The sequence below is a fragment of the Aureobasidium melanogenum genome, assembly GCF_000721775.1.
Source record: "Aureobasidium melanogenum CBS 110374 unplaced genomic scaffold scaffold_53, whole genome shotgun sequence".
NCBI classification, from domain to species: domain Eukaryota; kingdom Fungi; phylum Ascomycota; class Dothideomycetes; order Dothideales; family Saccotheciaceae; genus Aureobasidium; species Aureobasidium melanogenum.
In genome coordinates this window covers 17471-38274 of record NW_024470105.1, presented here as the reverse complement: position 1 = coordinate 38274, position 20804 = coordinate 17471, and the positions used below count along the sequence as shown (strand labels likewise).

Below are 20804 nucleotides of genomic sequence, written 5' to 3'. Positions count from 1 at the left end.
TTTTTTACAAGGTATTGGTGTTGAACATGAGCTAACTACACGCCTTATGACATTCGATGCGCACTGGATCAGTCGTACCGAGAGATCCGCGGCATAGAACAGCTGCCTTCCACGACGTTGTAATAACGTCACGGGACGATCGTCATCGTACCGGATGGACAGCAGCAATACTTAAACTCGGTTTGGGCCGAATGTGTTTTCGTCTTTCTCACAATCAATCATCGCGTTCATATAACCTAATCATCGTTCTGCAACTTGAACCAAAGTTCCTCATAGCCAATTTCATCAACAACTTAAAAGATGGCCTGCCAGTGTGGTTCTAAGTGCGACTGCAGCGGTCCCAAGACCTGCACCTGTGATCAGAGTTGCTCATGCAAGACTTGCGGTGTAAGTGAACCTACCTGATAAGCCCCACATGTAATGACCAGGGCCTTCGATACAGAAATAAGTCCGACGCCTGGCATTCCATCATGAATTCCTCTTGCTATTGCAGGATCAGATTGCGTTGCAAATTTACTTTGACGCACGGTGTTTCCTGTCGACATTTGTCCGGAGCGTCTCTAGAGGACCGAGGCTACAATGTCTTGATGGAGAGACAAATGGATGCGGCTGGAGCTGTTTACTTTTATGGTCTGCTTAGGAACCCTTCTCCCTCTATACGTTCATTTAATCACATGTGTCATTACACGCCTACATCGGTTCTGCTTCTTTAACGCTTGCCTTAGCCACACTTCCTTAACAGGGAATCTTGTTAGGCGTGCTCGGCTAGGTCTCGATTCCTTGTCGGTGTTATGGCCAACTATCTTATCTGATAAGATCGTAGGTCACGGGGTTAGACTTGTAAAGCAAAGTGATTTGATTTGATTTTATTTTGATCTGAGATTCTTAAGCTATTCGCCCGGGTGGAGGCATGAGCTACCGCTAGTTTTTCCCTCTTTGTTCTCTTGTTATATATCGCCAAGTTCAGTAATGACGATTTTATTGCCTGATCCAGCTAGTCTTCACGTAGTACACCTCCGTCCGACCATACTAGTAGGCGCCTGTGATCAATGAAAACCCCTGTAAAATCCCCAATGGGGAAAACCAGGGAAATCCAATCACAGCTTAAAGATTCTACCGCTGCCACCTTGACGGGGGCATTGCCAGGGCAGATGCCTAGGTTCGTTGACGTGAGCGTGCAGGGTTGGGGGTTATGGGATTCGAGCCCACGATCTGCTTCTTGTCGTAGAAATGGGTGTATATATAGCTACTTCGAGAGGAATTACCAGGCGCTCTCCCCGTTGAGCCATCACACCTCCTCTCGAATCTTCTTGATTTGATTTGATTTGATTTTCTCAAGCTATTCACCCCGCAAGGGGTATGAGCTGTCGCTACTTACACATCATTCTGACCAATAGCAGTCGTCAGATTCAGTAGAAAGGAGGGTATGGTCGCAGCAGACCGTGCAAAACATCAACGCCGGTAACTCCCAAGTGCCTCTATAATGAGTGTTGTGCACTTCCTCTCTCAGTATCGAGGGGCTAGTAGCCTCCTCCATAAGGGCTCTTCCATATGTTGCGTACTTCCTTATCGGCCGGACGCTGCATGGAGGCAGTGTTGTTACAGTGCTCGCCTGCCAGACCGTCTGGCAGGTTATCTGCCAGAGTGTCTGTTAGATCCGCTCGGTAACTGTTCTGCTAAGATGGCAGTCGTGTAATAGTTGGTCCCTAGGCACTCCCTGTCAATTGTTCTTCCTTACACCTGGTATTGCAGTCTGCCTGTCGCTTTTGCAAACTCAATAGTGGCTTTCACTGCCTTCCAATCTGGTCGCCACTTGTCTTTCTCACCATCAACAATCTTGCCATTCTCCTTGTGGTCTGAATATCCTCCTATAGCATGCAATCTGTTGCAGAGTCTCCTGCTATGTGCCGATATCATGTTCTATCTTCGTTGCCTCCACCCTGGGCAGAAGAATAAGAAGTGTTGGGCTGTTTCTAACACTCCACAATCGCATTTGCCTGTTTCTGACACTTTGATCTTATAAAGATAGGTGTTCAATCTGGATATGTTCGTTCTGAGCTGGGCAAGGATGGCAGCATCTGTTCTGTTGAGCGCGTTGTACAACTTTCTTGTGTGCTTTCCTGGCAATGCCTTGTCGATCTTCTGTGAGGACTTCCCCGTTTTGGCTCCATAGAACTCCTCTTGCTTAGGTGTGTACTTTACTGCTTTTCCTCTTGCATAGATCACAGATATAGGTACTGTTTCGGCAGGTGCTGGCATTGGTTGTGTGTCTGCCGTTGCCACTTGTGCCAGTTCGTTTGCTTTCTCATTGCCCATAATTCCTTCGTGGCCTGGTACCCAGTGGAGGGAAATGGTTGCTCTTCTGATCTTTTCTCTGATTTTTAACACCAAGTTGGTGCTATCATTGATCTTTAGACTCTGGATGCTCTGCAACGCTCCCTGGCTGTCTGAAAATACGCGTATGCGCACCTGGCTGCTCCTGTCGTTCGGGATGCACTTGATTGCCATCCATATTGCTGGCAGTCCTGTGTGGTGACATTGGTGTCGTCTTCCCTTCCCACCAGTTTTGATACTCCCCATGTCGATGTCCATACACCTATTCCTGCTCTTCCGTTCCTTACCGATCCATCTGTGTAGAAGTCAACTGTTGCATGTTCTGTAGCAGTGGCTTGTTTAGCTTGTTCGTTGTCTCGTATGTGAACCTGGGGCTTTGGGACCCATGGTTCACATCCAACAGTGGGGATCTTGTCTGCCTGACGAGCCTTGATGCTCTTGGATAGGACAGCTGCTTTCCGCAATGGAGACATGAAACGCTTCTTGCCCTTGTACTTGGCTAGCTTATGGTGGATGTGAGAATCGTCTAGCTTGTGGATGCCGATCCAGAATCTGAGTGTCTGCTCGTGCAGTCATTGCCGAAGTGATACAATGCCTGCTTCCATGACTGCTGTGTTTAGCCCCATAGTTCTGAATCCTCCTACTATGGCTTGCGCTGCAACTCTCTAGGCTCTCACTAATGTTGTCAGGGTGTTGTCTGATACTGCAAGGTACCATATTGGTAATGCATAGTCCATGTTCGGAACTACCGTGGCTAAGAACAGTTGGTGCATGCTTGCAGGTCAGGTTCGTGCAGTCTCTTTAAGGCTAGTGCTGCCTTAAGAGCCTTGTCCGCTTTGCCTGCAACACGTTCCCTATATCGTAGCCCTTGATCCGTGATGACACCGAATATCTTGACTGACTGGCTGGGGTCTATTGTGTCTTGCTTGAATCGTATAGGCATATCGTTGTCGCAACCATGAGGAAGTTCTGCTAAGATAGATAAATGCTGTTTTTGATGACTCAAAAACGGCACCACTCTTTCTTCCCCATTTTTCCAATTGTGGTAGTACTACATATGAATGGCTCAGGCACCAAGGTTGGAAGAGGCAGACCCATGACCTTCCCAACAACTGCTCTCTGATCTTTGACTACATTGTACACAGTTCCGTGTCCGCAATATTCGAAGTAGAGTTTATACATAAATTGTTCAACATCAGGTGTGCTGAATCCGAGTGACCGGGTCATATACCTCTCCAGTCCTTCGTCAGATGCTGCAATTTGAGCGAAAAGCCGAATGCAGTTGTCAAATTCGAGAGGGGTACCACCAAACTGTTTGTTCTTCCAGTGGTAGCGGTCCTCAAACTCAGCTTGCCCTGGTATGACCTGCTTGACCACCATAGGATCGACTATGCGATTAGATGTTGGATCGACCTGGCACCATAGTCCTACAACGCCATCTCCACCAGACCCGAGAAAACCGGATGGGAGCCAAGTTTCTTACACCCTTCCCGATGCAGCCGTGTATGAGCATGGAATGGACAAAGAATCTGGGTCCACGTATGTTCGAAATAAACGAGTGATATTATCCTCTCGATACATCGAAGTGGAATCCAGCCATAGACCATGCAGTGTTCGTGTGACGCGTAGTTTACGCCATCTGTATCAATTGGAGACCAACACTTCGTGCCAACATCCTCTACCAGACTACGCAACGTGGCGCAGAAAATTCTCATGTAGTCCGATTTTTCCTTGTTTACAAAAGCAACCATGGCAGATGATCGAGCGTCAGAGACGCGACACTGCCACTTCCCGTTGATGTACCTGGAGAGAGAGTAGCCATCGTTGGTCAATAAAATGAACGAAGTAGCGCTGTCACCACTACAATGATCCCTGAGGGTTGTCTCTGTCAATTCGGAGCAGGGCTTGAGCTCGTCAATGCATTTCACTGGCTTGCATGCTGCGAAGTTCGAGCTCAATATACCGAGCGATGGATCGTATCTACAAAATGACTTCTTGTAGCATACTCGCAAGAAAACTGTCTCAGGCGTTGGTTTCAGAGTCGTGGAACCATTTGTGATAGACATTCGTGCATGTCCGATCCTAAGCTGTAGACTTGCTATCTTTCTCCAGATGCAGTGTAGTCGTTCCGTGGCCCGAGAAAGGTCGATCATCCCTTTGCTCATCTCTATCAGATTATCTTCGCCTCTCGACCTCCCGTTAGTCTTGTTTCGAGCTTCCTCGGTGCCGGTACCCTCTTTCGAGGCTTTGTGAGGAGACGACCACATGCAGAGAAAGTCATTTGTTTCCTGGATCTTACACAATTCACCAACAATCCGGTGCGAACTTTTCTCAGTGGCTAGCTGTCGGATGTAAGCGTGTTTTCACTAACGACATCTGCTTCGGAAGCCTGACCTTCTGATGCACTGCTAAAGGGTATTGACATAGCGTGTAAACTGTTCGAATTCACATGTTTCAAAGGTCTGCCGATAGCAATGTGCCGTTCATAAGTAACTCGTTGTGCGTCTGGCAGAGATTGCATATTGAAGAGATGTGCTGAGCCTATTCTCGATGACGAAGATTTCTAGAGGAGTAATAGAAGGGCCATGTAGAAAGAAGAAAGGTACGCTCAGCTCAATTGCTCTATCAGCAGGAGTTTCAGTAGCAAATCGTCTCAAGGCAGCTTCCACCTGTAGCCATGTAGGATTATCATCACATGTGCAGTAGATACCTCCACCCTGCATTTTTTATCATGCTGTCCCCATGCGACTTTAGCTCGTCACACCCAGCCAATCATTTCCTGCGGCGCTTAGAGCGTGGCTTATGCTGGCAGATGGTCTGGATGCAAGCTGTACAAGTATGACCATGTCCGCAGGATGAGGATGGACGAACGGATGCAGAATCTTGGACATGAAGGGTTGACAGCGTCAAATCACCAAAAGTAGAAAAGTGATGCAAAGCGGAGATAGACGGGCTTGGTGGGCCCAGCTGAGCGTGTGCACTATGCTTTGCAAAACAGGAAAAGAGTGGCCATACCATTTCCTCATAACACTTTTCTCGTCAACATGAACCCAAAAATGAAGCTATAACAGCCGTGAGAATATCCTGGGTCATTTTCTTACTAATGGTATAGCCAACTGTTTCCTACAAGTTGCAGCCGAGGTCGCGAAAGATCGAGGGTTTGAGCTGACCATACAAAGTACTTGGAGCGGGTAATTTGGAACCCCTGTGCATGCAGCTAGGCAGCCCCCACGTTTGAGAATCGATATAGCGCTTGCGGAGTGCATAGAAGTGAAGCTTGACAGCGCAAGATGGCAACGTCTGGATCAGCTATGATCATGCATGTCGTCTTGCATTCTGTCATTGGATAGTGTAGCGTATCACTGAAGCTTAAGGTAGGTCGAATGCTATGCGCCGGTAGACGTAAAGGCTTAGGCCGGTGGACGACATCGCGAACCACGACAAGGTGTGCAAAAACACCTGCAGAACCGCAGGCTGCAAAACTGTTAGCACGTCATGAGCACCCTACGCCATACGTAGTCTCGCGCACGTGCGACACTCCTCCAAAGACCACGAAGCCAATGACTCTGACAGCGCACGTTTTGTAGTTGAATCTAGCGTCGCGATAGATGGCATTGGCATAAACTGTGAGCGCGTAAAGTAGACTCGTGGAGAAGTAGTTTCTGCTCATCCTATGTTTGTGACGATTATGCGGAAGATTTGCAGAACGACAGTACGTCGGTAGAAGTGCCTGCCGAGCGAGCCCAAGTACGGTGCTCTCCAGAAGTCTTCGGAGAGAACTCTACGACTGCAAAGTCGCCGGGAGGATGGAACAGTAGAAGCTTCCTTGACTATACGACCGAGGCCGTAAATTGCTCACCTCCGGGTGGCCTTAGCCTGTAGCCGCTCTCCAAGAAATTCACCAACCGGATTGTGATACTCACGCGATAATTGACTTTGCAATCAGAGCGATCGATCAAAGAGGGAAAAAACGTTTGTGATAACCGTATGGCTTGAGGAGCGCCAAAAGTCATGCCGAAAAATATGGAGCGAGACACAAGCATGCTAGTGCAAATCAGAAAGGTTGCATTCTTCCATGTCCGCAGGTCTCGATAAAGTTTCTAAGGGCACTTATATGAAGAACACCTTCGACGACCATGTAAGCGGTAAATTCCAGGGCGCAAAGTTTGTTTGTCGTTATCTTTAAAGAAGTAGCAGACAATGTTACCATTCGCATCGCTTATCAACTCTTCGTTAACTAGCGCTTTTGAAAGGACTGACTTGCCGCAGCCAGGGTCTGCAGATATCCAGAGCAGGTCATCAGCGGCACTATCCTTCCAGCGCTGATACAACGGATGAGTCAGCGCCCACTGGCAGGTCTGCTCGACACGATCGGGGTTGATGTTCTTGAACTGCCCGTATGTGCTCCGATGTTCTTTGTTAAGGTACCTCACTGCTTCCTGCTCAAAATGTTGTTCTGTCGAGTGCGCGTGTGCTTTCAACACGTCTGTCGAGGACTTCGACTCTTCACACGACTTTTTGACATTGCCCCCGACTAGATATCAATCTCATTGTTAGCTTCGTTAGAGATACTCGAGACGTACTCGCAAAGGCTTTATGTCACAACACTCCGCCCGTATATTTCTCGAGCGAGCTCACCACGACGTCTCCGAGCCGTGTGTCACGCTTCGCTGTCGGTGCGCCGCCGCCAATGCCGACCATCAACCTGACTCTGATGTTAGGGAAGCTGTTGAGCATGTTTGCCGCGACGCTTGCTGCAGAGCTCAAGCCGTACGTGCCGCAGGGAAGGACCGCGATAAATATGTTGTGGCCTAACATCTCGCATAGGGTATAGCCATTGATTTCGTTAGCGGAAACGTGTGTCGGAAAGTCGTGCTCTTTGTCGAGAAATTGGCGTGCTGCAGTATATTCTGTGGTCAAAGCGCAGATCCATCCTACAGTATACTGCTGCGGATCTGACATGCTCGTAGTCGAGTTCTCTTAAGCAGATAATGGATGTGAGTATTGACTATGGGATATTCTGACACATCAGACCTCAAGTGGGTGGGCTCATTCTCTTCTATCCCGTCTGGCTCACATGCGAAGGTCTTCGTAGGCGCAGTAGCTAAGCCGCTTGCAGGCGCCTGGCCATGCAGCCAACATGACCGAGCAGCTCAGCCGCAAGATTATTGGAGGCTTACAGCCTCACCAACGAACGTCCCCTTAGAGATTCATTGCCCCTGGCCCTTACACCTGAAGGATGACATGACAGGAAGAGAACTATGTTTGGACATGCTCTGCCGTGGAGCGAAGGTACAAGAATGCCTGTCACTAGACGTAAAGTGGAGCTATAATCCCTTAGCAGCGTTCCTTTTCGTGGTCGTGCGCGATCGCGCTAAGGCAACATCAATTTGCGAAGCAGCTTGGCGCTTGAAGTGGATCCAGAGCGGATAATACATGGAATCGGTGGAATCTCTGCTTCATGCCATGCCATTCCGCCACTTCTAGCTAACATTCCATTCCATGTCAAGTATCTAGTGAAACGATGCCAATTCCAACTCTGTGATCGTCGTCGCCATCACCCTGTCTTTCAAGAAAGTGACCCTGTCCTTTCACGTGATACCTCCGAGCTCTTGGCATGATTATGTAAGTTCAGGAGCAGGGTTAATACTTTAGCAAGAGTTTATGGGGATCAACGTATCAACTCTTAATAGCAGTAACGTTAGCCATACTAAATGGTGGAATGGTGAAATATTCCACCTAAATTGACGATTCCATTCCATGCCATTTGACATCCACTTTGAGTTGATCTGGATTCAGCCAGTTGCGTGGACGACCCTGACGTTTTCTTCTTTGTTTTCTTCTTTGTTTTGTTTCTTTCTTTTTTTGTTTCCTGAGTCATACCTTCTATTTCTGAATTTGGCAACAGTGATCAAACAGATGTGGATCAAATAGAAACAGCTCACACCTCCTGCGGAGTAAATAGCTCGAGAAAATCCAATCCAATCAAAACACTGCCAACACATACCTTGGCAAGTGGGGTAAGCAGTCCATTGCTTCTTTTCCATCCGTTATGCACCTGTCATACACTGCTTCAATACGCGAAACATAATCAACAAAGGAAAAGAGCGGTGACAAACTTGTTATCAGAATTCCCGTTGTAGATTCCATGATCAGCAGCCGAAAGGAAGAAGCATTTCGGATTGTTGAAAATAGCCTCGAAATAAACACCATATGCTTAGATATGGTGTTGCCTTCTTGCGTAAAGCAGATGATTCAGAGTCCATCACCTAGGTACAAAATCGATACAGATGACATCGAATGTACCATACGAGGCTTATTAGGGACATACAAGATAACAGAGCCTGAAGTTGAAAAGTTCATCGCTCTTGCTTCAGGGTACGATGATGTGTTGATCCTTCTTGAAAGGCTTGTGGTGGACCACAAATACGATGATGATCTTGAAACCTTTGTCGAACGCTCCTCTTTTCGTGTTCAGAAGAGTGCGAATGAGGATCCCAAACTTCTGGAAGAGGAGCGAGACGAGCTGTTCAAGAGGTTGAGCACACTGCATACAATATCAAGCGTATGTGACAGGTGCAAAGTCAACCAGATCATCGCGCTATGGAGCAGATACTTCATGACTCACGAACTCCAGCAAGACAGTTTGGCCGAACTTTCAAAGCTAGCAGGTAAACAAGTGCTTCTACAGGACGACACGGACACCGACGTCGATACGCGGAGGTGCATAAGAACAACGTATCTTCCCATGCCGAATTGGCGCCAAGACTCGTTTGCTTTCTTCTAAGTGATAAGTAGACATGAAGAGGAATTTCCGCGAGAAGGCGAAAGTGCATCTGCAACGGCTGGAAATTCTGCAGAGAGAATAGGAAATGGAGGATTAGACAAGATGAGCGCTAGAAGAAAGCCTACGACATGATTTTGAGGTTACGGATGATAGGATGAAGGAGATAGAGCTTAAGCCATGCGTGCCTGACCTGCTGTGCTGGCGAGATGTGATGCGCTCGTTGGTAATCTCATGAACAATCAGAGGAGCGATATCAACGCCTGTGCATTTAGCGATGGTGCTGAGAATCGTCTTGCGTGCCAGTTCGATCATCTTGGGCCAGTCTTTGGTTTCGACTGGTTTGATGCCTTGCGCGGTCTCGGAGTTTATCATTTTTCCGTTGGCGTTACTCTGTTGGATATCCTTTTCTGTGGCTGTGGCAGCTTTGGTAACGTTCTCATGGTCTCCGAGGAGATGTCTCACCGGCACCAGCACGACGAGTGTTTCCTTGCCTTCAGGGGCAGCTGTTGGGTCGGGATGACTAGGAATGTTGACGTAGAAGCTGGGTTCACTTGGAATCAAATTTCTCTTGAAGATAGAATCGAAGCTCTCCTTGTATTCATCAGCCAAGAAGATGTTGTGAGCTTTGAGTTCTGCTAGCTTGCGATCCAATGCCCAGATCGGTCGAGAGCTGGAACTTCTCGCCGTCCCCGAACCACACGTTGTAATTTGGCTCGCATTTGACTATATGTACACCTTCGGCTTCCAGACATGTGTCGAGGTCGGCGAAGGTCTTGTGAAACATACGGGGGAGGAGAAGCAGAGATGGGCCTTGGTCGAAACGCTGCGTCCTTGTCGTCAGCTTTGGGCAGATACAAACGGGATTTAGGACGTCGTGATACACACCTAGCCTTCATGATGTAGAAGGGAGCAGCGACCTCCGATAAAGTCGTTCTTCTCTAGCACAGTGACCTTGAAGCCTGCTTTGGCCAGTCGCGCGGCCGTCGAGACTCCTCCAGCACCAGCACCTGTAGTGCAACCTGTAAGCGTCTTGTGCTTGTCGGCAGCGGCGTCTCATAGTACACACCTACGACAATGGCAGTCTTTTGGTTGGTGGCTCCGCCCATGGTTGGATTCAAGTGTCGACCAGCCTACCGCAAGGAACTAGACAGGTAACAGTAGGTGGCTACATGTTGTAAAGCAGATAGTGTCCAAGCATTCAACATGGCGTTTTGCCGTCCAACTCCCGGGCAAGCCATTGACAAGCTTGCTCATGCTCGTGCTTCACATGTAACCCCACTTTCACGCTACGGCCCGAGCGCTCCACCGATCCATATCAAAACTGTATCACAACAAACGAGTCAACCTCGCTGTAACTTGGTCAGACCATGTTAACGTGATTGAGCAGAAATTACATTATGCATGTCGACAGAGTATCTCCACTTTTATGTCACTGCAGCGCTTTCCAAGCCACTGCCAATCTTCGCCAGCCGTCTACTGTTGCCTTTCCTTTCCTGCCCCTGTAGCCCGGTCGCTTCAACGTCCGTCCGATCTCCATGTAGCTCTCCGTAGCAACACGCATAGGTCCACGTACTTCTGACGGCAGCTTGTCAATTGCACCACGCGAGTCCTCGTACAATGCAAATGATCGCTCTAACAAACGGTTCCGCAGTCGTTCAAGCTTCGACACAAACAATTGATCCTCAGCGCCAAGGACGGGTTTGGCATCCATGATCGTGAAAACCTGAATCGCTTGTTCCGGTGTCAGGTTCTCCTCCTTTAGCCAGCTTGTCGGCAGGTAGACGCGCTGCATCAGAGCATCCGTGTTGATATCACGCGCGATATTGGTGTACTGAAGCGCTATTCCCATAGTGTTTCCGGCATCCAATATCTGCTCTTGTAGAGTGGGCGATACTTCCCCGGGATAGTGGAAGAAAATGAGCTCAATACACATGGCAGCTACCGTGCCAGCAACCCGTGACGAATAAGTGTCCAGATCATGTTTCGATTTTATAGGGAAGGCAGAAGGTTGGGCTCCTTTACTTGTCTGAAATCCTAGATCCATCTCGAACCCTTTGAGAAGCTCATAAAGATGTTTAGAAGAGAGGCGCGAAGTGGGCAATTGTAGCAATGCGGTATGCGTGCTCCGAGGGAATTCAGTGACAACATGACGGACAATACTTCCAATGTTTTGATCATGCGCCATCGGGTCCTTAACTTTGTATGAAAGGTCCAGGAAGGTACGAAGACGTTTGATCCAGCTGCGCGCTTCGAGGCCTGAGGCGGCATTGTCAATCAGGTCATCAGCCACGCGACAGAATGAGTACAGCACGATCAAGTCCACTCTTAGGCGGCTAGAGAATGCTGCACTAGCCAGATAGAAACTGCGGCTTTTCTGATGGAGGCGCTTAACAGCTTCAGACAAGCCCTCGATACGGTCTTCGTCGTATGCACCAGCCGGGAGCAGTAGGGCCTGGACCAGGAGTGGAGGCGAAGGAAGGGCGGGTACGGAAGGGAAATGGGATGGGAAAGCGTTAAGAATGGCGACAGCATTGTCAAAGGCTACAAGCCCAAAAACGATGAGCGTATTCGTGAGAAGGAAGAAGACGGCCTCCTCTATTTCCAAACCAGGCCATAGGTGTGTTCCAAGCTTCGTACCAGATTCGATGACCCACGTTCCTCTTCGAAGAGCCAGTGTATCGACAGACCAGAGGTACAAGGTCGGAAGAGCGATTGGCAGGAGAGTATTGGTAATGGGCAGACCAAGAATGAACTGATATGCCAGCGACCACAGCAAAAGCAAAAAGGGAACGGCCCATGCAAGAATCAGACCCATATATGTCCCGGCGCCTTCATCTTTGACCAAGTTCATGGCTTTCTTGAGGAGCAGACCAAGGACAAGTTGACCGGCCAACTTGATGTACTTCCAGCGATCATTCTTCTCCTGGCGGCGCAGATAGACGGGGTGGAAGGTAGGCTTGCTGCAAAGCAGGTACAGGAGCGAAGTGTTGTAGGTCTGAATAATGAAGAAGAAGACCTCCTCCAATGGGATATCGAAGAGTTTGAGTCCAATGACGGCGTCTTCAGGATATGACCAGATGCGGGTGCGGATCAAGTAGGAGTCCCATGGAGTTGTGGTGACAAGGGCAATCTGAAAAAAGTGAGATTGACGACGTAGGAGTTCATGGTCGAAGGTCATACAGTGACAAGGAAGAGGATCTTGTAGACATCAAGACGAGTCAGAAGAGGTCGGTAGAGTAGAGTCAAGGCAATTGCAGGAGGAATTGTGTACTTGACGTGCCTATGCAAGCATCAGTGGTCTGTTGTGGGATGATGATTCAAAGCAGAAAAGGGGGTTTCCTACACAAGCGCATAGTCGTAGCCCATGCTTTCAGACAATTGCTAGAGACGAGGCTGTCGCAAAGCCATAGCACACAATAAGGACCGTCCGAGTCGAGTTGCGCAACTATACCACCGAGAGTCGAGAGAAGGCCTTCCTCGACAGTCGCAACTTGGGCTGATGCAGAGCAGCATCGGCGGCTTCGGCTGTCTCGGTACCGCCTGCCCCGATCGGCGATGCTGCGTGCACGGTCGCACCTGCCCAGATCGATGGAGGATGTCTCTTCCAAGTCTTCCGTAGAAATTGATGTCATGGTTACACAGCACTTTATGTGACGGGTGTCTGGCACTTGATTGTGTCAGTCACCCTATGCTCGCCCGAATCATGCCATTGCTAGCCCGACTATTGTCGTCCTACAAGCTTTTTTGATGCTCAAAGTGCCTACTTCCATGCCTGAGCATACTTTCACTCAGTCATAACGTCTTGCAGACTGTTAGCCCATAACGCAGGGATATGCCTCTCTATGCGCAGAAGAAATGCCCGCCACAGCATAAACATGCGTATGCGCAGCTAACCATCATCATAAGAGAATGATTTGTGATTGGCCCCGGTTCAGGATAAAGAGGAAGGTGAAGTCGCGCGATTTCGTGAGGCCTCAGTTGTCGAGACACCTGCTACGTACGGAAGGTTCGCGACAAGAACAGGAGTTTTGATCCACTTTTGCTGCTTTCACACTTGCTCTAACGTATAACCAAAACGTCAGTTATCGTCAACTTCATCGCTTATTCTAACGCAAGGAATCCTAATATTGAGCTTTTAATAGGGGTATTAACTAGACAAAGAGACGAGATTGGTGCTGCGGACAAGGATGGCAAGACAGCTCTCCACTGCGCAGCCGCTGCGCGCTCTGGGAATGCTGTCTCGCGTCTACTCGGTGGAGGTGCTAAGGTCGATGCTGTTGGCAAGGACATCAAGACTGTACTCCGCTATGCAGCAGCTTCTGGCTCGGAAGACACTGTTTGGTGCCTGCTCCGCGAGGATGCAGACATCAAGGCCGTGGGTAAGGAAGGCAAGACTGCTCTTCATCATGCAGCCCGTCTTGGTCTTCTCAATGTTGTCCAAGTATTGGTGTCAAGAGGTGCTGATATGGAAACCGCAGACGTAAATGGTCAGACTGTGATCCAATGTCTCAGGGTCATTGTACAAGAATCCTTCTGGAATAGCAAACAACTTGCTGTTGCGACATGTCTCGGGGAATGCAGGCTTGAGTGGCAGTCGCTTTTCTTCCTCCCTGCCGAGCATGCCTCTGTCGATCCTGATACGGGTCTAGCACATGTAGCACGAATCATTGTGGGGTTGAAAGAACCTTCGGAGAATCAAAGACTCTGGACAGAGTTGAAGAGTAATATTCTTCAGACAATTCCAGAAGAACTCAGACCATTGATTGCGATCGAGTCAGTCAAGACTAGCCAGAATCTGTACTCCTTCGGAAAGCACATCGATGTCGAATCTATGTCGCAATGTGATATGAGTATCAGGCACGCCAGTTGCCACGAACGCCCTCCTCAAATTTGTTCTGGTGACAGAACTGTCGTTCAGAAATCTGGAACTCCACATAGATTCGGAACTTTGGGAGGGTTAATACTCTCCAAGGTGAACGAACAAGCAACAGCGCTCACCTGTGGGCACGTGATAACCAGTGGATGCAACCCACCCGAACCAATCGTCATCGTCGCAGGAGATCATAACTTCGGCAACCCAACGGTCAAGTGGTCTCGTTCTTGACTGGGCAATTTGGGTGATTCCCAAGGATCTACCACTTGCACTATCGAATCGTTGTCATGAATATGGGGTAAGTGGAATGTTGATGACTCTTAACAGATGGTCGGAAAAGACTTCGACTAGCTGGTTAAAATGTATGATGACTTGGTTTCTCTGATATATCACGTAGAATTTCCGTAAACAGCTTCAGATGAAGCCAAGTGCACGATATGGGTGGGATGTTACGTGGGGGAGAAGTTAACAATCCACGCTGGAAAAAGGTCGGGAAATGCAGAGCAGCAACTAACATCAAGACTGGGTTAGTCTGTCCCTGCTTTATCAACGGCGCAATCAGATAATTCTCTCTTGTACGGTTCACCGAATCGTGATGCCCCTTCCTTTCCTATACCCATGCTGCTCATCTGGCGTTCAATGGAGCCAGTGTTCATACCTGAGCAGCACCTGTTCTTTTCTCATTGCTCAGTCTATCTGAAACCTGCAAGTGGTATTACCAGAGAGGTCAAAAGATCGTGCATTTCCACAGCCTGAACAGCCGCCGTACAGCATCAGAAAACTTGGTCTGAGATTTACCAGGTCGCCTCTTCTGTACTAGTATAGGTATAGAGCCAGGTTCGATGTTGAACAGCTGGTATATATCCATGCTTCGCATGTCAGTATATGTTCTAACGACTGGACCATGACTGTCATCATGGTCTTTGTCAATAGAAGTGTATATACTTAGCGGGCAGTTTCTTCCTTTCCCTTGGTTGTGTCTCTGGTGAATAGTCGTCAAATGTGGAAAGGTTCATGCAGTTATACAGTGGATATGCTCACAGTACAAGACTAGAGATATTTCAATGACTGTCATGAACCTTGTACTGGTTGAATCTTGAGCCATCGATATTCAACAAGCTAGGTTACTAACGTTTCTTATGCCAGGAATGTTCTCTGCTTATCAAACCTCGAGTAGTATTGACTGTTGCTTTCCTTCGTTGATACTTGTGTTGACGCAACGATGAGCATTGATCGACCTACGCCTTGTTGTTAGTGATGGTGCCTCATGCTCGACACAAGGTCAAATAACCCAGACTATCGCAACTTAACCAGCTTCGCATACGGTATTGCGTTTTACACCGCTGCAGCTTGTACAACGGTCGCTGATCGCAAGGGAAAAAGCTCCTGCACGATGGCCAACGCTAACTCTCCCATTCCAGGCACTGGATCAGTCGCTACCAAATCAGAGGTACCGCCTTCCTCGATGGCATATTTTTGATCTTTTACTGACTCGACGCAGCTTTCCATTGCTCAGATGGTTCAAGCTGTTAAGGATCAGTACAAGGAGATCAAAGAAATTGGTGATAACTCCGACCCTCTGCTGGTGGCCTGAGTATACCACCCGGCCTGGCTGAAACGCCGTCTTGAAGCAACTTAGCCAAGGGAGCTTGACGCCCAGAACATGGACCCGGATCACGTCGATGCACTTACCCGCATCGTTCAGGCAGACAAGGACGAGTGCGAGCTGTTGTCTGAGATTAACCGCCGCATTAGGATATCCAGCGAGATGTTCGATGGCAGTCAAGCTGAAGGCCAAGGCTTGGACAACATACGGGGATAGCGAGGTTTACGATCTTGCTCAGGAGGCTAAAGACAGAGTAAAGGAATTTCGTGCGGAGGCTACGGCAGTCGCAGAGGAGATCATCAAGCAACGCCAGGAAATCATGGATGAGCGTTGATCGCGAGTGGAGTCGAAAAGACTTTCACATCCACTTTCCTCCGCCATCAGATTGCCTTTCAACCACCTTTCACCTATATCGCACACCGTCATGTTGTCTCATTCGAGTCCAGAAGCTCTCCCACATCGAGAACTGAACTCATTCATTTCGCTTCCTTCTCCTTCCTTTCTCTACCACATATTCACAGTCGACTTTTTGAGCGTCCCATCAATCAGGTCCCCACTTCCACCACAAGACACCATTCCACAACAATGCTCAGACCCCGCTGCACCAGCTCAAATAACATCATTGAAGCGCCATATCTTTCACTATCACGTATACATACGCAACCCACGAGTTTAGACATTCAGGATCGCTCTGCCTACTTCAAGAAGTCTGTTTTCGTCATTAGACAGATCTTCCCACAACAATATTTCCTTCAAGATTTTCACAGACGACCCAGGACCTTGACAATTTTCAACATGACCGACGCATCATCCAGTTCTCAAGATCAAAGTCAACAGACCGGCGTACAGAGGCCGATGCCTTCTTCCCAGGTCAGCGCCGAGACCAGCAACTCTGAGCAGGCAAGTTCACATGAACAGGAAACACTTGGCGTTTTCTGACTATCTTCTGACTATTTTGTGCTATTAGTCCAAGGTCAAGGAGGAGCTTAAGACTGCGTTCGTTCAGCTTTTGGCCATCTTGAACAAGCGACATTCGATCGATCAGAAGATATACATCCGCGAGCTTTAGAAAACTCATCACACTGCTACCTTTGTCGCCAATTACTACAGAAGAGCTGCGCACGTCCAGGTCCAAACTCTAGATCTGGATACTGCCAATGCTAGCGACATACCACATCTTAGGATGATAAACGACTGCGAAAAGCAGGCTTTGGATGATTTTCACGCCATTCTCAAGATTATGCGAGCTGGTAGGGCCGTATTTGCTGAGGTCGAAGAAGCAAGTCGCAGGATCTTGTCGCTGACCGATGAAACGCCTTACCGTAAGTTCCTTGCAGCTATGACTCAAGGCGCCTTGGAGGGCATGCAGAGAGAACCTAGGAACATGGAATCGTTTCTGATAAGGCTTTCAAAGTACTCGGAATGTGACAACAGGTATAGACGTGGTTCGGCGAACGTCAAGGATCCCGTATCCCACTTGAAAGTAGAGTCGCTAGCAAGTCAGCAGGTGCATCGAGGCGCGCCTTCTACTCTGGAGGGTGGAAGCCACATGACATGTGAAAGCGTCTGCCTAAGCGCAGCTTCTGACGCCTGACTTCCTACTTTCCACTTCCCAACCTGATCTTTCTGCTTCCACTCTTCAACTCATCGCACACTGCAAATCAAAGAATTTCACCAAACCTCTCTTCAACTCTTTCACAATGTCTGACCGTCACTCCGAAATGGCCTCCACTAAGAACATCGCCACCTTCTTGGTCGCCCAGGACTCGTTTCCTCCGGTCGCTAAGTGTGATGGTGTTACGATCCGCAAGTGGCTGTTCGAAATGAACACTGGTCTGTCAAGAAACAGAATAAGGTCTAAGGTGGGTCCCATTCCTGACCGCATGCGCACCTGAGGTAAGTGCATCCTGTCTCGTCTGAATCTCGTCTGTATGCTTGCTATGCACATTTGCACAGTCGACAGGCTCACAGTAAAAAAAGACAATCAAACATCCGTGCACATTGCACGTTACTGGCGCAATGCCGGTCGTTGAAGGGGATAGAATGAACCAAGCAGCAAACGCGAAATCTCTTTGATCGAAGCTGGTACATTTTCTGGGAATGTTGGCAAACAAATCCAGTGCGTCGTCATTAATCGCGACTGCAACGCGTCACGTTGACTATTGTTAGGAGGAAGATTTGTTTGGCGACTGTTCTCGAAGCATCCAAACATGCCTACTCAGGCTTATAATTTCACTCCACAAGCTCGATTCTACTCCAGCCCGCAACAGTCTAAGCATTTCAGATCGTCATGAGTGCAACCACTAAATTAGGCGCAAACGATCTTATCGTTGAGCCTGTTAACAGAAGCTGTCGCCATGTATGACGATCTTCTGGAGCAGCTTCGCGAGTTTATGGTAAGTGATTCGAGATATTCTTACACGCAAGCGCTTTCTCCGTGGTCGTGGCTTGTTGTGTACGAGCCATCGAAATGCACAACGACAATCTATGAAGGAGGTGTGACCATTGAGAATCACAGCTTCCTCGGCTCTCGGTGGACATCCTTCTTTTTCCGTTGCGTTCTTACATTGCGACAGCACATCTCAGTGGTGCAGCTCATCCTTGGAGGCTGGATTCCCACACAAATTTGTGCTTATGTTGTTCATAATCAACCCGCAAACCCGTGCCTAAAGAATTCGGCGCCATCGAGCTCGCCGCTCTTCTCTTTGGTGAAACCTATCAAGTAAGCAGTACACGCAGCCAGAGGATGAGGATTCACTGACATCTTATCAATCAGGACGTCTTGCAGACCCCCGAATACCGTCATTTTGCAAAACTCGCCAAAAGACCCAGCCCAGACTCTCCCAGAGTCTTCCACCAGATTGTACGCAAGATCACTCAGCAAAGCATCAGCACCCGCAACGCAATGCTCTCTCATCTCATCTGCAAGACCTCGAAGGCGTGCGAGCCTCCAGTCACTCATCCTGAAAACTCGCTCGATGTGACTTCAGACGTGCTCTTCAATGCCATCTGCCACCGTCTTCAGCTTGGCAACGACCCTCCTTGACCTTCAAAAGAGTTGGCAGAACCACCATTGACTGTCTCAAGCGTTTGAAGGAGCAAAACCAGGAGTGGGCGAAGATTTTGGATGGTGTATTGAAACAGTTCAAGCCTGAAACTGTCAAGATTGGTCTCACCCAAGTCAAGAATGCTATGCTGAATTTGGAGGGAATGATATTGGGTTGTCTTCGTACAATCCATGCCCATCAGAAGAAGAAGGGATGGTAGAGGATTGTTTCCTTTCTTCGAGACGCTGCCAATGATAGGTAGCGACGAAGATGGTATCATGGGCCGAGCAGTTGGTCTGATGCCAACAGGATCTGGCTGTTCAGTGAGAACTGTTCTCTTTCAAAATCCTATTTTGCATTCTAAGTGCTATTTGTGTCGCATGTTGAGCATATGAAGATAGGTTTACAGGGAAAGTGGTTTGTAATCGACCAGAAAATTGTCCAGATATGCAGATTGCAAAGTTCCATCCATGATCTAGTGCCTCAAGATGTACTGACTGGAGGGACGTTTAGACAAAGAACGAACAACAGATATGGATTGGCAGATGAGGTTGACTTGTCTGATGACTCAGCATGACTAGACGATGCACTTTCCCTCTCTCGTCAGCACTTCCGAGCATCCTTCAGCTTGATCCAATTCACTCAAAATCTTTTATTATCCTATTCTGTGGTATTATCATCCTTCTGCCTTAGGCGGAAGCAGACGCGTAACGCGAATGTTGAAGCGATGCATTCTGGTCACGACTTGCTTGCTGTTCTCACCCGTTCCAACACTTGTGCTAGAATTGCGTGACGCACAACTTCATGCACATTCTAAATCCTCTGATTACAACAATAGTTTCCAATGTAAATTGTGCTATGACCAGCTCTTTTCTTGCGTGTTTATGTCTGGCCCCAAAACAATCATGTGGTTGCATAGCTCGAACAAACACGACTCTACCGGCCTCTGAGCATGCTCACATGTATTTGGTGGTACAGTAGGAGAATGCGGCCGACAAACTGCTGTTGATGGATGCAAACAAGCAGACTACCTGTTCTCTTCGCGAAACCGAATAAGCTTTATCGACGATGGACATATTCGCCTGATGTGTGAACGTCATCAACAGATTCTTCGAGGAAGGTAGTCTTCCGTTGTTTAGCACCAGCGACCGCGCCATCCAGTTTCCTTCTCTCTGACTTCTTTTCGAATTTCTTTATCCTGTGTCCCGACTCCTTGCTAGTATGGCTGATAACAACTATGGCGTCCTGACCATGTGGGGATGGACTCCTCACACGCCCTGCTACATGGCTGCCCTCGACACCAGTACTCGAACTCCGTGTCCGAACCGCCCTCTGACGTAAGTCTTTTCTGTCTGCTCTCGAGCCTGGCTGACCACACTGATACTTTCCAGGAACTTGATGTTGAGAGCGAATATGACCCAGCCTTTCGTTTGTTGCGCGACCGATTTAAGAGCCTCAAACAAACCTTCCGGGAACGCTCGTCTGGATAAAGTGGGCTGAAGTACGAGTTTTGTCGCGTAACAGCCATCCACGACCATGTTTATCGCATCGACAACAATACCCCAAGCTCAATACTCGCTATTCAAGAAATCTTGGAAGTCGATGGGGATACCCTTCGGAGCGTACGCGGGCAACTTTTCCATGAGGACCTTGAGCAGAAAAAATCCTTCGGTATTTACGTCAAGCGGGCTAGAACCATCTTCGAGCAGCTTGAAGTTCTTTTTGAGGCTAGCGACTTCTTACTTGACAAACTCCGAGTTCTTCATTACCCTGTTGACGAGGTCCGACACATCGCACGCCGCGATAAGCTGCTTCATGCTCAGAAAGATCTTGACTTCGTGATCAAAGAACTTCATAGCGAACTCTGAAGAGGAACTTGACGAAAACGAACAAGCTCATGTACGCAAGAGGATTCGTTTTCGAAGGACTGTAGACTCACTGATTATTACTAAGATACCCAGATCGATCAACTCTGTCAGTCTTTGAGGATGCTGACAAAAGGGACAGTGGTATTCAAGAACGAACTCTTTCAATATCTGCGTTATCGTACTTGGGAACGCTATGAAGCTGCTAGAGTTTTGCTATGATACGCTTCGCCGTTTACTTATATGTGTATATATCATGGCAAAGTGGCACCATGAAAGACCAAGCCAGTGA

General features: G+C 48.4%; 7 protein-coding genes across 7 annotated transcripts; 2 read left to right on the top strand and 5 right to left on the bottom strand.

The window, feature by feature from the left end:
- Positions 1 to 3336: 3336 nt before the first annotated feature.
- M437DRAFT_70611 (uncharacterized protein) lies at positions 3337 to 4855 on the bottom strand (the record flags this gene model as incomplete). The annotated part of the gene is made up of 3 exons (XM_041025505.1): positions 3337 to 3722; positions 3818 to 4676; positions 4706 to 4855. The coding sequence occupies 3 exons, from the start codon at positions 4853 to 4855 to the stop codon at positions 3337 to 3339; spliced, it is 1395 nt and encodes a 464-aa protein (XP_040874715.1).
- Positions 4856 to 6933: 2078 nt separating this feature from the next.
- M437DRAFT_61104 (uncharacterized protein) lies at positions 6934 to 7296 on the bottom strand (the record flags this gene model as incomplete). The annotated part of the gene is made up of 1 exon (XM_041023870.1): positions 6934 to 7296. One exon carries the CDS (start codon positions 7294 to 7296, stop codon positions 6934 to 6936), a length of 363 nt encoding a protein of 120 aa, XP_040874714.1.
- Positions 7297 to 9214: 1918 nt separating this feature from the next.
- M437DRAFT_61109 (uncharacterized protein) lies at positions 9215 to 9736 on the bottom strand (the record flags this gene model as incomplete). The annotated part of the gene is made up of 2 exons (XM_041023872.1): positions 9215 to 9478; positions 9554 to 9736. Coding segments are annotated over 2 exons (447 nt in total), but the record flags the coding sequence as incomplete, so codon positions are not given.
- An 814-nt stretch (positions 9737 to 10550) lies between these two features.
- Positions 10551 to 12487, bottom strand: M437DRAFT_89259 (terpenoid synthase; the record flags this gene model as incomplete). The annotated part of the gene is made up of 3 exons (XM_041029005.1): positions 10551 to 12251; positions 12302 to 12401; positions 12465 to 12487. The coding sequence occupies 3 exons, from the start codon at positions 12485 to 12487 to the stop codon at positions 10551 to 10553; spliced, it is 1824 nt and encodes a 607-aa protein (XP_040874712.1).
- A 769-nt stretch (positions 12488 to 13256) lies between these two features.
- Positions 13257 to 13616, top strand: M437DRAFT_34117 (ankyrin; the record flags this gene model as incomplete). The annotated part of the gene is made up of 1 exon (XM_041019270.1): positions 13257 to 13616. A coding segment is annotated over one exon (360 nt), but the record flags the coding sequence as incomplete, so codon positions are not given.
- A 3684-nt stretch (positions 13617 to 17300) lies between these two features.
- On the top strand, positions 17301 to 18646 carry M437DRAFT_89257 (uncharacterized protein; the record flags this gene model as incomplete). The annotated part of the gene is made up of 3 exons (XM_041029004.1): positions 17301 to 17433; positions 18273 to 18322; positions 18377 to 18646. The coding sequence occupies 3 exons, from the start codon at positions 17301 to 17303 to the stop codon at positions 18644 to 18646; spliced, it is 453 nt and encodes a 150-aa protein (XP_040874710.1).
- Positions 18647 to 19706: 1060 nt separating this feature from the next.
- Positions 19707 to 20185, bottom strand: M437DRAFT_70607 (uncharacterized protein; the record flags this gene model as incomplete). Its single annotated transcript, XM_041025504.1, has 2 exons — positions 19707 to 20041; positions 20113 to 20185. The coding sequence occupies 2 exons, from the start codon at positions 20183 to 20185 to the stop codon at positions 19707 to 19709; spliced, it is 408 nt and encodes a 135-aa protein (XP_040874709.1).
- Positions 20186 to 20804: the final 619 nt, after the last annotated feature.